The sequence below is a fragment of the Falco naumanni genome, chromosome 14 (genome assembly GCF_017639655.2).
Source record: "Falco naumanni isolate bFalNau1 chromosome 14, bFalNau1.pat, whole genome shotgun sequence".
Lineage (NCBI taxonomy): Eukaryota > Metazoa > Chordata > Aves > Falconiformes > Falconidae > Falco > Falco naumanni.
Window position 1 is genome coordinate 23,437,401 of NC_054067.1, and position 16,554 is coordinate 23,453,954.

General features: G+C 54.3%; 1 protein-coding gene across 1 annotated transcript in view; it reads right to left on the reverse strand.

The window, feature by feature from the left end:
- The window catches only part of AR (androgen receptor), a 60,203-nt gene extending 44,297 nt beyond the window's left edge, over positions 1-15,906 (reverse strand). Inside the window, exon 1 of the mRNA XM_040614752.1 lies at positions 14,634-15,906. Within this exon, the coding sequence (XP_040470686.1) occupies positions 14,634-15,568 (935 nt within the window). The 5' untranslated portion in view covers positions 15,569-15,906. The remainder of the gene's footprint in view (positions 1-14,633) is intronic.
- Between the last annotated feature and the right edge of the window lie 648 nt (positions 15,907-16,554).

The window sequence follows — 16,554 nt, forward strand, 5'->3', positions numbered from 1 at the left end:
GGAGGGTGCTCCATGCTGCGGGCGCCCCAGCACTGCCCTGCTCTGCTCCTCCTTCAAAGCCACCACGTTTTTTTCAAAAAAACCACCAAGAACCAAGGAGCTGGCATTTGGCACAGGCTGTGCTGCAAACAACAAAGGGAAAAATATCACCTGTGCTGCTTTTTCCCTAATCATTTAAAGATGTTCCTGGGGACTCAGGAGCAGATCGTGAAGTAACAGATTTCCTTGCAAATGGAAGATTGTATTATCAGGGAAAAACTTTCTGAACCTCAGGGGAGGTCAGAAACCAAAGCAAATAACTGAAAGCCAGAAAACTAAATCCGTGCGAAAAGGCTGAGCTAACCGGGATGACCTCACGCGCTCTGAAGCGCATGGGCATGCACAGGGACAAAGCCATGGGCCAGCCAAGGAGGGGATATGGTCCCCACGGCACCCACGGCTCCAGGCCTGGGACTTAGGCTGGACACAAGCCACCCACAACTGCCTTGCTAAATAGAGTTGGCCCTTCCAGACAGCAGGAGAAGGGACAGGGGGTGACCAGGAGGGTTAGTTCTCAACTTTGTGTTTGAGCACTGAGAAGCAGCGATGCTGATTTCATTCCAAGCCCCACGATGCCCACACGCTGAGGGTCACAGAGCACCCTCCAGCCACGGGACCGGTGACCGGCACTCCTTCCCACGGCCAGCACGGTGCAAAGCACCTGTTCCCCACATCTCCTCTACAGCCAGCAGCCACACACAGGTTGCTGCAGCCACCTGGACAAGGGACAGAGATGTTATTTATACAAGAAAAGAATATGCAGGCAAAACCCATGCGTTGTGTCCACGGGTAGAAGACACATGCCACAAGTGCACGCACACACACGATCCAAGAAAAAAAACATAGATTATCTGAACAGTATTTGCATGCAGTATTTCATTTTCCAGTTAATACACCTAATTTCGACCCAGATGACGGCAATTAACTTGACGTGCACACAAATCACTTTTCTCCTTTTCTGTCTTTTGTAAGAGGAAAGAGAAGCTGCCGAGAGAGCCCACCCAAACGCTCCCCAGCAGCACGTCAGGGAATGCGTGGATGCTGCTGCTGCCCGCTCCAGATAGGCGGGGAGGGGAAGGAGGCAGGAGCCTCTGCTAGGAAATCACTGACACAGAAACTTGTGCCTGGACTCTGTTCTCAGCACAAGGGCCAAGGTCAAAACATTTTTCTGCCATTTCTAACCAGCAAAGAAGCTAATGCAGATAAAATATGTAATGCTGAAGGGTTGGTGAGAAAACGGCAGAAAAAGAAGTAAAGTATCATCTTGGGAAAGACAAGCAGCAGCCTTCTAAGGTATCCCTCAAGCAGCAAGAACACAGGGGGAGAGGAAGCAAAGTCCAGGGTTTTCTCACCTTTTCCCCAGAGCCGAACATGTCCCAGTGATTCTACGAAATGTGTTTTAGGAAACCTGCAGCCTCCCCTCTGGCATTTGTGGGGATTGCTCCCGATGGCAGCAATTCCAGGAACAGTCAGCAGGACAGTGGTCTGGCAGCATGGGTGAAGATGCTGCTGTAATGTGGGATTTACCCCCAAGGCTCTTCCCAAAGCTTCTGGCTGCAGCCACCCCCTGTTTCTAGTCCCCACAGGAGCACATCAGTGCAGAGGGAGAGGGCACCCACCCAGCGCATACCGACCCATCCTCAGACGATTCACCAGCATCCCAGACCCCCCAGGCTTTGGCAGGAGCTTAATCCCAGGCTTAGCAGTCGGTGCTGGCACCTCGGATCAGATGGCCAGCATCCAGGGACATCCCCCCCAGCACCACCTGTCAAAGACACCTGCCTACAGACATTACAGATAAATCATTATAACGATGGCCAAGCACAGCACGTGGGCCGTGGCTGGGACACTGCACAGCATGCTGAAGCAGCTCTCCACGCTCTGAACACAACAAGCCGGGCTCTGCTGGCCCCAGCACACAGCGAGTGTGTCCTGCGGGCAGTCTGGCTCTCTGGGGTGCAGACCCACCGAGATCCACTACGGCTACGTACGGTAAGACGTGCCTGGCTGCCCTCCCCAGTGAACCCACGGCACAGCTGCCTGCGGTGCTCCCTTGCTCTCACCGCAAAGGATGCCCTGTACAAACACTACTGGTGTTCCAGCATTGGGGGTTCTGCACTGACTTTCTAAGCCTTATTTAAGACACAGTTTTTGTTTCCAGAGCTGTTTTGGAAGTGGCAGCCACCTTGCCTGCAATCTTGAGGAGCTCAGCGTGGTTCATGGCATCGCATAGCCCCTCAGCAGCCCAACGCCCTGGGCACCATGATGGAGGGTCCCAACCAGCCCCTCCAGCAAAAACACAGGCTTATCCACTGCTCTTCACTGGGGACTGTTACTTATTTATTACGGTGTGCTCCATTCCACTTTGTGATTGCACAGGAAAGTCACCAGGAGACCCGCAGAGAGCTTGGGGCATAATCCACCCTGTGCAGATAAGAGATGCCTGGAGCCAGGCAGCATCCAGTTCCTGCCCCAGTGGGATGGGTGCCCACTGCCCAGGGAAAGGGCAGCATCTATAAATACCTGTAGAGCTGGGCTAGATTTTTCAGATGACTTCTACCACAGTAAAATCACTTAATCTGTGGTCTATGTCCCAACAAACCATTCCTACTGCTTCTGAGGATGTGTCAGCATTTGACTTCGTTTGTTCTCATTACTTAAAAAGGCCTCCCCAGACCCAGGGCTGCAGAGTTTCAAGCCGCAGAGGAGCACGGGTGACCTTGATCTTTCTGGCTTCTGCTCAGATTGCATTAAACAGGAAAAAAGCAGTGGCAGAGATCAGCCCGAGCCGAGCCTGCCCTCCCTGCCGGTCCCATGTCCTCCTGCCCACTGCCCGTGCAGGCACCTGGGGAGCACAGAGGCTCCTGCCCGCATCCCCCAGGTGAGATGCTGCACTCCCATAACCCCTCCACTGCAAACACTGTGCTGGCACCCTGAGCTGGACGGGGTCGGACATCCCTGAGGACAGCACTCGGGTCTGCTGAAGTAAACGGGATTATTGACAGGGGTACAGTCCAGTGCATGAGTACGCTTCCATGGGACTCTTCCAAAACCCAGCACAAAACCCAACCCGTCCCCCCAGGAACCAGCTCCAACAGCTGCCAGGGCCCACGGCCATTCCGGTGCTCCGAGGGCCTGCTGCCAAAGGTTTGCTCCCACAAACCTCATCCCCCTCTCCTTTCTGCAAAGGAGGAATAACACCTATTTCGCATGGTTGCCTGGAGGCTAACTGAATTGCTGCTTGTAAACGCTTCAGAAAAAAAGTGCCATAAAGGCAAAAAGTACTATTACTTGTAGTATTTTTATTACATTAGAGGATACATTGAACTTCACTTTAAAATACTCGTGAGAAGAATCGGGGTTCCAAACATTATTTTTATAGCAAAATAAACCCCAAGCACAGGTTGCAGTAACTGCCAGCACTGCCTGCGGCAGGCACCTCGCCCCGGCAATGCAAGAAGGCACGGCTCTGCCAGTGGCAGCTCCTCCCGTGCTTTGCCCCACACCGAGAGCTGGCAGAAGGATTGATGTAGCTGGACATGAATAATTAACACAGGCAGATCAGTAGACAAGACAGAGACAGCAGTGGATACAGAGAAAGGGAATATGGAGAAGAATATGAAGAACCTCCACCACAAGTCTTTGCCATGACAACTGGGTCAATTTCTTCTTATTTTAATGAGCTTACCCATACCACTATTATTGTTCAAAAATAAAGCCAGTTCTGTCCACACAGTGTGCAGCAACTATCGATGCCAGGGCCACCAGCCCCCCCGAGTTAAAATCCCAAAGTGACCAAACCGCTTTCCTCCACCGCAGGAAAACCAGCAGAGCCTGGCTCCTCCGTGGCATTCAGCCTCGAACACCAGGTCAGGGTGGGACGAGGTCACTCCGCCCCAAAAACCAGGAATGCTCATCCACGGAAGTGCAGCCAAGTCCCCCCGTACAGCATACCCAAACCTACAGATACCCTCCACTGACCCCTAAAACAGGCCAGAGGTCCCTGGGGAACCACAGACCAGCTGAAGGCTGCTGCCCCAAAGCTTCGGCAATGCCCGCTGAGCCGTGCCAAAGCATGGCACACCCAGCCCAGCAGCCCCCACACACAGCAGAGCTGAGGTTTCTCTCGCTTCTTCCCACCGTCACTGCCAGCGCTGGCTTCTCACCACCCTGTTGTCACAACCAGCATCGTGCTCAGAATCACTGAATGACAGAAAATGACCAACACCTCTACATTTCTTCTTCCCTTTCCCTGCTTCAGTACTGCCCTGTATCCTGTAAATCCCAAGCCCTGAAACACCTCCCGCCCAAAGGACAAACGGTTTCACCAGCCAAGGGCACGGCTCACCTGCCCAGCCAGACTCAGCTCACTCGGCTGGCAGCTCCCTCAAGGTCCAGACTCAACTCCCCCTGCACGCACTGCAAGCAGAGGATGGATGCCTCCCACAGCCCCAGCCTCAGCCCTGGGGCTTCCCACCGAGAGCGCAGGACATCGCGGCGATCCTTCGGCACCAGCACAGGAGCGCAGCAACAGGCCAGGCTCCCTGTCCCGCTCGCCAGCAAAGCACAAGGTCAGCAGGACACCGCCACCAGCACCATCAGCCCTGCGGGGACACGACGACCTTTGCCACCCCCTCTTTTTTCTCAAAGCAACATTTCTGCTTTCTGCTGCACAGCACAAACCTGAAGTTCACAAGACAACTTCTTTTACAGGTTTTTGCTTTTTCAAGCAAATGCTGTTAACAGCCAGCCCTGATTTCCTGCCCTTGGGTCCCCAAACTCTTCCCAAAGGAGGCTCGTCGCTCTGCAGCTGCAGCCTGTGAAACGGAGACCTCTGCACGGCCACACTGAGGCTCCAGCCACCCTGCTGACTTCGGCGCTACCTCAGACCTGCGAGTGATGGGGCCACTGGCAGTGTATTGTCCTCACCCCTAAGGGTGTATGTAAAGTCTAAGATATGCTTCTCATTCCCCAAAATAAATGAGCATCTTTATTCAGCTTTATGTCATATGACCCACCTCTGCAAAAGATCTGAACTACAAGGCATCTACAAGAAAATTAATGTGCTTTTGTGTATCAGGTAAGAGTTTTTTGCATCCTTCTACTGTTCATACTCAACGTCAAGTCCTAAGTTACACTTTATACTAATTAATTTAAAGCTTTTAGAATCACAGAATTGTTTAGCTTGGAAGAGACCTTTAAGACCATCAAACCCAACCGTTAACCCGGCACTGCCAAGCCCACTACCAAGCATGCCCCTAAGTGCCACATCTACAAGTCCTTTAAATCCCTCCAGGGATGGTGACTCCACCACCTTCCTGGGTAGCCTGTTCCAGTGCTTGACAACTCTTAGGGTGATGAAATTTTTCCTAATGTCCAATCTAAACCTCCCCTGGTGCAACTTGGGGCCATTCCCTCTTGTCTTACGCAGAGCAAAACAAGCTTCTGCAAGGACCCGCACACGTGCCAACACCTGATGCACGGGAGCGCCTCCTGCACTGCTGCACCCCAGTCCCCCCCATCCCGCTCCCTCGCCCTGGGAGCACGCTGCGGGGGGCTGCAGCCGTCACAGCTCCCCTGGCTACAGAAGGTAAGCGGTGACAGCATGTGCACATGCAACACCGTGCTCCATATATGGCGCAGCACAAGCACAGCATCTGGCATCCAGGAACCAAACCCACTGAGCCGCGTGCCTGGCCCAGCCCAGACTGCAGGACCAACCCTTCAGGCAGCTGGTCTGCCCTCGGCAGCCAAGGATGAGGGGGAAAGGATGCAGGACACAGATCTGGTAGCGCTCCCACCTGAGGCAAGCTGCAGCAGGGCAGGGATGCCCCACAGGTGAATGCCGGATCTCAGTGCTGGGGTGACAGCATTCCCATTCCCAACACCTGGCAATGTGACCCCTCAGCACACACCACGTCCTACCGGCGTACTGGGAGGTAATGCATCCACTGCTGTCCTCACAGCTTCTTCAAAGAACACTAACAAGATCCAGACAGTGGTCCTGCACCCATCACCCACCGGACCACGAAGCTTGGGCTGTAGGGAGGGATCCTGAGCAAGTTTCTGATCCTCCTAAGTCCATGCTGCTGGGCATGCTTCTCACACAGATCTGTAGTGGCCAGAAAGGATCCGCCACGTGTTCCCTGCTGGTATCTGTGCCAGCCTGTGCGGGAGGAGAAGACCTCTTAACCCCTGGTAGCAACGAGAAGTTGCAATACCGCCATTTGGTTTGTAATCCAACAACCGTGAAAAAAGGAGGAAAGTACAGACAGGACAGCATGCCGGCCCTGGCCGGGTACTGAGAGACGACTGTTTGACTCTTAACTGTTCACCGGGCACAAGTGCTCCACTAAAATGGGAGGTTGGACATCTACCTCTTGTACACGCTGTCTCCTGGCTCTCTTGAGGAAAAGAAAGAGCTGGAAAGGATCCGGTACCCACACAGAAAACTTTGCTGTTGCTGCATGCCTATGAAATGGTGTAGAAATGGGTTCACCCACGGTGAGAAGAGATCAGTTCTGGCAAATGCTCACATCTTATCTAATGATAATAACACAGGAAGGTGCCCGTGCCCTCTGTGTCACGTCACCAATTTGAGGTGGCATCAAGAAGCAGCCTCTTCCAAGATGACACAAGTCAGTTGGCCTGTCCAAGATGACTTTGCGGTGTTTGCTTTGTGTTGGTTTCCAGCATAGATGTCCCCTTTGCAGAAAACATTCTTCAAAAAAAGACAATTCACTTTAAATTGCAACAAATATTGAAATAAACTGAAAAAGAGGAGGAAAAGACCATGTCTTGTAAGCCCTTCAGGCCGCTAGGTTCATGTGATGCTTCTTGCTTAGCACTGCCTCCTGGCTCATGATGCCATACTTTTTTCTTTTTTTTTTTTCCACTTGCAAATGCATTCAAGACTGCTAACACCCTGAAAATGCAGTGGGGAATAGAGCAAAATAGGCAAAGCTGATACCTCCCAAGCCACATAGATCATCTTGCAATGACACACCAAACAATAAAATCCTCCTTTAAAAAGTCACGTGTATGTGGAGGTGTAAGGTTTGCTGGGCTATTACGTCAAGATTCCTGTGAGCTGTAACAGCGAAGGAGGGTTTTGAGGAACTGCAGAGGCTGCTTGGGACCCAAGCTCATTTGATAAATTTAAAACGTTCCACGGGATGATAAGATAATACAATTCTTTTTTCTTTAATATTTAACTTTGTAATTATTTTTTTTAATTTAGCCTACAATCACAAGTGGAAAGTATCCATTTCAAATAAACAGCCTACTGAAGCAGCCCAGTGGACAGCCACCAGCGAGCACACCAAGGACTGAAAACCAATTGCAGTAACAATTGCCAATACTGAAACTGCAAATCAGAAGAGCCATTTTTAAATCAGCAATTTATAAAATACGAAGAAGCTCAGTCTAATACAAAAATGTAATTAATATGACTGACAGAAAAATCCAATGATCTGAACTAATGCTATTACAAATTAATTTTAACTCTGTGAAATAAAACAGCTTTCGTCATACCAAAACAAAATGTTCCCAAAGGACTAAAACATTTCCTACACTTTAGGAAATTTTGGAATTTCTTTCTGCAATAAATTGCAACATTTCCAGCTTTTCTCCCAGGTCAGGAGCACATTTTTTTCTCCTCATCATGCACAGATTTCTGATCAGCTCCAGTTTTCACTATGCTTTTTCCTTGAACTGCCCATCTGAATTCTGCTTCTGAAGTACCGCATGCCTTTACCTCCCCTTCACCCGAGAGATGCAACTCAACTGCCACGCTGGGTGGGCACAGAGGGAGGTGCTGCCTGGAGCCAAGCGTGGCCTTGGAGGGTCCTTGGGGCAGCGGCAAGGGGAGCTGGGCATCCCCCGGAGCGGCAGCCCGGGCATCCCACAGCATTCTGTAGTCACTGCCTCACTACAGTGTTTCTGCTGTAATTCCTGCTGGAACTGTCCCACACCTTCCTCAGTGCCAGGCGAGATTTCCAGGAATCGCCAGCTCCATGCCGCAGGGACACGCTGGCACAGCCACACGCTCCCGACACGAGCACCCACCGACGTGCCAGAGGCTGCTCAGCACGGCACGGCCCCTGTCCCACGCTAGCCCAACGCCCACGGGGGCAGATCATCACCGAGCGTGGCCATGGCTGCACTGCCAGGCACCCACCAGCAGCACCAGTGTCCTCCCACCGGGTGTGGGCAGCAGCCCCAGGGCAGGAGTGTCCCGAGGGAAGGGGTCACCCTGCCCCGGGGGCTGGTGCCCCTCCCCACTGTGCTGATCCTGCCCTGAGGGATGGTGCCCGTCCCCGCTATGCTGATCCTGCCCCGGGGGCTGGTGTCCATCCCCATGATGCTGATCCTGCCCCGGGGGCTGGTGCCCGTCCCCACAGCCCCCCAAGAACGGAACACTCGTGGAAAGGTGCAGCTGTGCAGTGGCGCATTTTTCTTTCAGCTGTGGCCGTATGCAAAGTCCCAGGTTCCTACGTGGGCACAAAACATGCGTTATCTCTCAGTCACAACCAGTATTTTGAATATAGTGCCCTTTGGTCCTCAGAAAAAGCACCAAATCACCACCAGCTCTTAACTAGCTCTCCATGGCTGGAACGAAGGTCTCACAACAAGAAAGCCAACGGGTTATACTACAGACTGGCTGCAAGAAGTAATGCAAAGCACAGCTATCATCTGCATAACAAATAAATACCGGTGAATACTGTAAACAGCAGAAAAAAAAACATAAAAGCTGTACAAGCAGAACAGCAAACCCCTTACAGCTTCCTGCCCTGAAGGCCTCAGTAACACAGGGCAGAGTACACAAAACGCCTGCAGAACTCAAACCCACCCGTTCTCTTTAAAGCTTCTCATGCATTATGCGGAGAAATTTTCTGAATTCTCAGCCACTCTTCTCTATGCCAAGTGCCACGTAGAGCTTCTTCTTTTGTTGCAACCAGCACTTAAGAGAACCAGGGGGAAAAATAATTGCTGTTGATATCAAGCGTGAGACTTTACAACCAGTTTCCAGAGGGTCTAAGAGCTTCAAAAATTCAAGATACGGGGAGAAGAGGATGAGAAAGCATGGAAGAGGATGGGGCAAAGTCTGCCTTCAACCGTTTTATAATGAACGGCTGGAAAGGCAAGGAGATGTTTTGTTCTGTTAAGAGCGGATGGGCAGGTCCCACACAAGCTCACTGCGCACCCGTGCCCTCCATAGCCTGTCCCTTAACGAGGTGATGCATCTCCCCTTCCCCGAGGGGAAGGGTGAGCTGGGGACCGGGGGAGTCAGCAAGAGAGGGAATAGAGGGAGAGACAGACAGAGGAGGGAGGGGGAAAGGACAAGACCATTTTATGATACTCGGTATGTGATACGGAAATACTAAGAAAGCCCCAAACCAAAATCAACTGAATGGAAGGAGCAAGCTGGAAAATAAAGAACACTGGAAATGGTTATTTCTCCTTCACTCATTGCCACAGACATAAATCCCAATTTAATGGCAAAGGAAAGGGCTGTGCCAGCCCCTCGAACAGAGCTTCCACCACCATTCCGGCACCAAACTGGGGTGAGGCCTGGGGGTACCAACACTTCGTTAATGCCCATGGGTTCAGCCAGTGCGTTACCACAAGGACCATGATCCTTCCAGCCTGGAGTGTTTTCTGGGCAGTTCTGGGCATCTTCAAAAGAAAACAGCCCAACCCTCTGTGAGTTAGGCCACCGGGACCAGGCTCCCAAGGTGGATTTCACGGTGCACCCAGCATCGAGGCAAACAGCCTGTCTTTCGAAAGGGCTGATTGCTGCCCGCCCGCCACCATGGGCTGCCCCTAGGTGACCAGTTGTGGAAAAGGGAAATCTCATTTATCGATTTAAACGAAATCTAGCTCATGGGAAAGACTACATAAATCAGCACCTTCAAAATGAAATGAAAACCAGTCAGCTAGCTGAGCATGGAAGAAAATAAATGAGCTTTGGCTTGCATGTCACAGCTCTTGAGGCAGCAGCTCTCAGGAGCAAGAGCAAGGAGCCACGGCTGCTGTCCCACCCCTGCTCTCTCCCCAGTCATGAGGGGCTCGCTGCATCCCCTGCTATTTAGCAAGAATCAGGCTCGAGCAGAACTTCAACGTCGCGGCTACTCCAGCTATCCAGCCTCAGCCTGTCACTTGTTTCACAGCCTTAACTCAGGCCGCAACAGACAAGTGTCCCGCCACGGCTGGGTAGCGTGCCACCTCACACCTAGGGGAGTCCCGACTCCTCTGAACCAGGCACAGCACCGTGGCAGGACTGGTGCTTTCTGCTGTGTTTCAAACAGCCTTGTCGTGCCTGTCAGCAGGGACAAGAACTGAAAGGTGATGAGAAAGAATTTTTACACTAGAAAGCATTAAAAAAATATTCTTCCTCATCACCTTTCAGTTCTTCCCCTTTTATCAGGAACCATCAAAAAGCTTTAGCACATCTATGATTTTCCCAGCCACCCGAAGTTTCCCATCCATGGATCCACACCAGCAGCTGCGGACCACGAGTACGTATTACGAGGCCGGCCAGAGGGACAGCCTGCAGAACCAGCATTCTTCCATGCACAGCTCGTCTTCAAAAGAAATATTTACACAATATCGTCACCAGGCACTGCAGGGCAGCTGGCTACTGGCAGCCCAGAGAATGGCCTCCTGCCTGGTCTCACCTGTTAGTGTAATAACCTGCCCTTGATCTTTTTATCGGAATCTTATCTCCTCCTTCAATAGGTAGAAATTATTAAAGATATTATCTGTAAGCGGTATCACAATTACATAGCTGGCCACAAAGAGATTAGATAGCCATTATGCCAGGTGATGCATAAACACATGGCACTCGCCCAAGCTGATTACAACCCAACAGAAGAAAGGGATCTGCAGGCAGGTGTGACCAGCAAACACAGGGATACCAAACAGGTAACAGTCGTAATAGCAAATGCCACTTAAAAAACATCTGAAACTACATGGACAGATTTTTCTGAGCCAATTATGCCCTAAATCCCTTTATCACCTTTGTTTCCACTGCTTCTTTGATTCCACTTTAGCTTAAACCAAATAGGCCTGCACCACTCGCCCACTGCTGTGTTTTGGTCTTACAAGTAATTTTGACACCATAACCTTGGATTTATTCTAGCAACACTGTGTGTCACTCTTAAAACAGGTTATTTAGTCACCTCAGAGATCACTGGTAGTAATTATGCAATAAGCAGAGCACAAAGATAAACAGCTATGAGTCCACAGTAGAAAAAGCTTGGATTAATTCGCTAATTATACATAAGCATTACTGGCACAATCAGGTACACCACATCAAAAGCTTTAAATTAAATCAAACGGTGTTAATGCCTTTAGCTCCCTGTGTAGTGTTCGAGTGCCTCTAAGCACAAGCAAATCCCCCCTTCGCACAGGCGAAGGGGCAGGAGCAGTCATGGCTCAGCCCTGGTGCCAGCAGCCAGCCCAGCACCTGCACAGCACCCACCATGCCACACAACGGCCAGGAGCACTCCTGCCCGGGGGGGCACCTGAACTCCTCCTGTCACATCTGTTGGCTCCTGAGGCAATCCCTGGCAGCTGACAGCATCATTTTCTGAGCTGTGCATGCTGTATCCCAGACCGAGGTGGAAGCCAGCATTCAATTTTTCCTGAACAAACCCACAAGCAGTCCAGCCCTGCTCTCTTCTCAAAGCTTTAAAATCTTCTGTTCAAAACCCAAACTGATGGCCATTTATATAAAGGGTTATATGTATATATATATAAACCTTTATATATATAATATATAAAGACCCCAAGTATTACGCAGCTGTTCATGTTTTAGTGTCATAAATGGGGAGGGAATATGTGTGTGTAACTCAAGAGACACCCACCTGTACCTGACACAGACTGCACCAGGGCAGGGCAGGGGTTCTGAAGAGAGCTTCACCCTGGAGGGAAGAGATGCGATCCGGCTAGCACAAAGCAGGACCATTCAAAAAGAGAAAGAACAAGGAGCAACACACCTGAGAATGCTCCTTACTCTTCAAAGATGACTGGGCTGCACCCGCAGCTGCCACTGCTGGCACTGCAGCGGTGCAGGGACCTGACACGCACCTCTCCTCAGGCTGGTAAAGCTGCAGCGAACCCACAGAAGCGGCCCCAACACTCTCAGAAAATGCAGAGGCTACATTTTCCAAGGCTAAGAGGGTAAAGCTTTCCATGCAATGCCACAAAAGGCAGGAAATTAAACCTAGCGTTACAAGCTTGCAGGGGGGCACAGGTCCAAAGCAGACCACCCTCCGGCGGTGAGGGAACTCTACGACGAAGCGGTTCAGCTCTCATGACCCTTTTTCCTTGCCAGCGCTGCTGCCTGGGAGGCTGGTACACGATCCGCTGCCATCAGCTCTGGCTGCAGCGGAGACTGTTCATTGCACTGGCACTGCTACATATCCAGGAGAAAATCAAAAGCCCCAGTTAATAGAGACTTTGCTGGGATGAAATACAAACCCAGCAGTGAATAACATGTAGGGCTTTAGCCAGACCACAAAAGACCTTTCCATTTTTCTTACAGCATTTTAAAATTGCATCCAAACACAGAGAATGGTGTAAATACTGTCAGTTCATCACGCCCTTGCAGTAGCCATGTAATGCTGTACGAGCAACAGAGATCGAAGGACAAGGTAATGGTATTTTAAAAGGTCTCTGCAGTAGCTCCAACTCCACTGATCCCTGCACAAGTCTGCCAGCAGGAGCCCAGGCCTCCTCAGAGCTGCAGTGCCAGGGGAAGCAGAGACAGAGATCCAGCACGCTGAACGGAGCCGTAAGGAAGCAGAGGGGACAGTATTTCTCACAGGATTAAGGGAGACGTCATTTATCACTAAGGCAAGACTTGGGCAAAATTTACCTGCTGCCCAGGTCCAGCCCCTATGGTTGCCAACCGACCACCATCTAAGCCCAAACCTGTTTTCCTTAACGCGATACTCCCTGTCTGTGCATGGTTGTACTGCACAGGCTTCGCAGGTGAACAAACCATCAAATTTTTGAGCCTTTCGCTATCAAAAACGTGCATCATCCATCAACAGCATTCGGACAGTTGAACCTCGCCAACTCTATTCATCCCTGCTCACTCTGCCCCGATTTTGGCAGGGATTTATCCAGACTCCAGAGGAAAATACATAGGGTACACACAACTGCCACCAGTACGACACTCACAGCTGGACTCATTTTGACCTGTCCTTACTTTTATCCCTTTTGTTTTTACCAAGCCCTCAACTTCTTCATAAAACGCCTGAGTAAATTATTGTGTGGATGATAATTACTACACTGTCCCAGCAAAGCTGTGAGCACTTTAAAGCAACAAAACAAGCACAGAAGCATGAGCAGTTGCCCTGTGCTAATTTAAAGGGAAAATCAAAGATTAAAATTGTTCATTTTAATCTTTGAAACAGACAGAGAACCACAGGGCGTGCACGTGGGTGCAAAACTCCAACAATGCAAACCCAAGCAGAGCCCATACCAACCACCTGCAGCTGGGGCTACCTCTGAGCCAGCAAAACGATCCTTTTGCAGCCACGTTCCCACTCCCATTTCTCTCAGCTGCAGCGATTCTCTCATGCAGCAACACGTTTTGCCATGATGAAAGGTGGTGATGCAGTGTGCCCACTGCTTTAGATGGTGTATACCTATTTCACGCAGACAGTTAATCTCCTTTTCTGAGATTAATCCACCAGGAAAAAATTACTTTTGCATCAAATCCTTCTTCTCAAACAAACCTTTCCTCCTCTACTGTATTCCTAAATACTCTTATTGCTACTGTAAAACACATCTTGTATCTGTACTTAAAACAGAGCTTCAAAGCACGTGCAGTATTTCTCTGTCCATACGCTCAGCTGTTTCAGCTTGGTCTGCACAGCTTATTCTCCATTCATCTAGCTCACAGCAGAGCAAGATGCAAGGAGAATTTTAACTGTCTCAAGACTGGTCCATGCTTCAGTGAGTGCAGCATCCCGATTCCTGTATACTCCCAGCAGCTGAGAGAAGGGGGATACAGAGGCATAACACAATCAGACAAATGCAATCAGCCTTAAGGGGATGGCAGAGAATCCCAGAGTTTAGCACAGTGTATCTGGAACAATCTTGCCCAGTAAGCCCAAATTGACAGCATTTTGCTACAAGGGAAGACTCCGACAGCCAAGAAGTGCATCAAGCCGGGGCAGCCAGGGCAGGGGCAGTCTGGAGCCACTGCAAGTGCCGGGCAGCAGGAGAAGGCAGCAGGGCAGCCGAGGGGGCATGGGGTGCTGGTGCCAGTGTGATGCGGGGTGCAGGACACAGATGTGCCAGTGGGACGTGGGATGCAGGACACGGGATACCACCAGGATGTGGGATGCAGGATGCCGGCTGGATGTGAGATATGGGATGTGGGGTGTCGGTGGGATGTGGGGTGTTAGCGGGATGTAGGATGCTGGCGGGATGCAGCACGCAAGGTGCCGGCGGGATGCGAGGTACGGGGTGCCGGTGGGAAGCGGCACAAGGGATGCCGGCAGGAGACAGGGTGCAGAATACCGGCCGGATGCGGGTCGCCGGCGGGATGCATGGGGCGGGACGCGGGTACTCACCGGCCGTCGCCGTAGCCGCCCTCGGCCCAGGGCTCCAGCTCGCTCTTGATGCAGGCGGCGGGGGTGGCGAGGGGCGGCCGGCCCGCCGGGTACCAGGCGTCGGCGGGGAGCTCGGCGGGCTCGGCGGGCGGCCCGCGCCTGCAGCCGAAGGGCCCGGCGGGCGGCTCGGCGCAGGGCCCGTACGGCAGCTCCTCCTCGGCGAAGAAGGCGGCCCAGGGGGGCGCGGGGCCCGGCGGGGCCAGCTCGGTGCCGTAGCAGAACGGGGCGCCCCAGCTGCCGCCCGCCGCCGGCCCGGGCGGCCCCTCCAGCTTGACACGGGTGGGCGGCGGCGCCAGGCTGAAGGCGGCGGGCGGGCGCGCCGCGGCGCCCGGCGAGCCCCGGTAGAGCCCCGGCGCGGCGGCGGCCAGGGCGGCCTCGGCGCCCGCGAAGGCGGCCGGGGCGGGCGGCGGCTCCGGCGGGTCCCCGGCGGGCGGGCGGGCGCGGGGCGCGGCGGGCAGCGCGAACATGCAGTCCTCGCGGTGCAGCGGCTCCAGCGCCTCCGGCGCCTCCAGCGCCAGCCCCATGGAGGCGGACACGGCCCGGCAGAGCTGCTTGGCGCTGTCGCCCAGCGGGTCCTCCCGGGGCGCCGGCTCGGCCTCGGGCGGCGGCGGCAGGGCGCCCGCCTCGCACAGCAGCTCCCGCAGCTCGCCGGCGCAGGGGAAGGGCGAGCCCATGGCGGGGCCGGCGCCGCCGCGGGGCTCCCGGGGCGGCTGGGCGGCGGGCGAGCCCGGCGCTGCCCCGGGCGGGCTCGGCGGCGGCTGCAGGCTGCCGCCCGGCTCCTCCCGCGGCGCCTGGAAAGCCTCGCAGACGCTCTGGAAGAAGCTCTGGAAAGCGCCGCGGAAGGTCCTGCCTCCCGCCCGCGGATAAACGCGGCCGACCCCCAGCTGCACCTCCATGCCCGCCGAGCGCCCTGCGGCGAAAGCGGCGAGGGGAGGCAAGGCAGGGGTAGAGAGCCGGGCGGAGAGCCCCGCGGGCACCCCCCCGGCCGCCGCCCGCCCCCCGGCTAGCGGCGGCGCTGCCCCATCCCCGCCGCGGGGTCGCGCGGGGCGCGCAACAGGCGGAGAAGTTGGTGCGGGGCGGGCGCGCAGGTGCGGCGGCTCCGCCGGGGCGGGCGGCGGGGAGACCGCCCCGCTCCGGGACCTGCGGCGGGGCCGGGGGCCCTGCGCCCGCCTTCCCCCGGCCCGGCTCCCCCTCCCAGCCCCGCGGGGCGGCCCCGGGACAGTGGGCCCGTAGCGCCGCCGCCTTTCGCCGCGGTGCCTGGGCCCGGCAGCTCACGGCGGGCGGAGCGGGACGGGACGGGACGGGACGAGACGAGGCACAGCGCCCCGCACCGCGGTCTCTGAGCTAGCGCCCGGCCGGGCGGAGCGGGAGCGCGGCTGCGGCTGCCCCCCTTCCCCGAGGGGCCGGGGCCGGGGGAGCGGGGCCGTGCAGCCCCGCCGCGCTCCCCGCGGCCCTGCCGGGATTCAGCACTGCTGGCCACTGTGCCCCGGCCGGCTCGGTGCTCAGCAGCCTGCGCGCCCCTGCCCGGCCGTAGGCCCCCCCGCCCCCGCCGGGCCAGGCGCCCGCTGCCTTCCCCGTGGGAGACTTGGTCCCCGCACCCGCAGCAGCCCCCACTCGCCCCAGCGAGAAAACGGCAGCTCAGCGAATCTTGTGTGCAGCGCGGCGCCGGTCCGCCGCGGCTGCAGGAGCCCTGCCTGGCAGGCAGCGTAGGACCGATCACAAACAAGGCTTGAGCTCCCCTTACTGGTGCTGTAACAGTCCTAAAGCAACTTCTGGTAGGCGCCGTCCCCAGGCAAGCTGCTCAGGGAATCGCACTCGTTGGAGGGGGGGTAAAATAAGCCCATTAATTTCAGCCCCTGTGGAGACAAAGGGAAAAATGTAA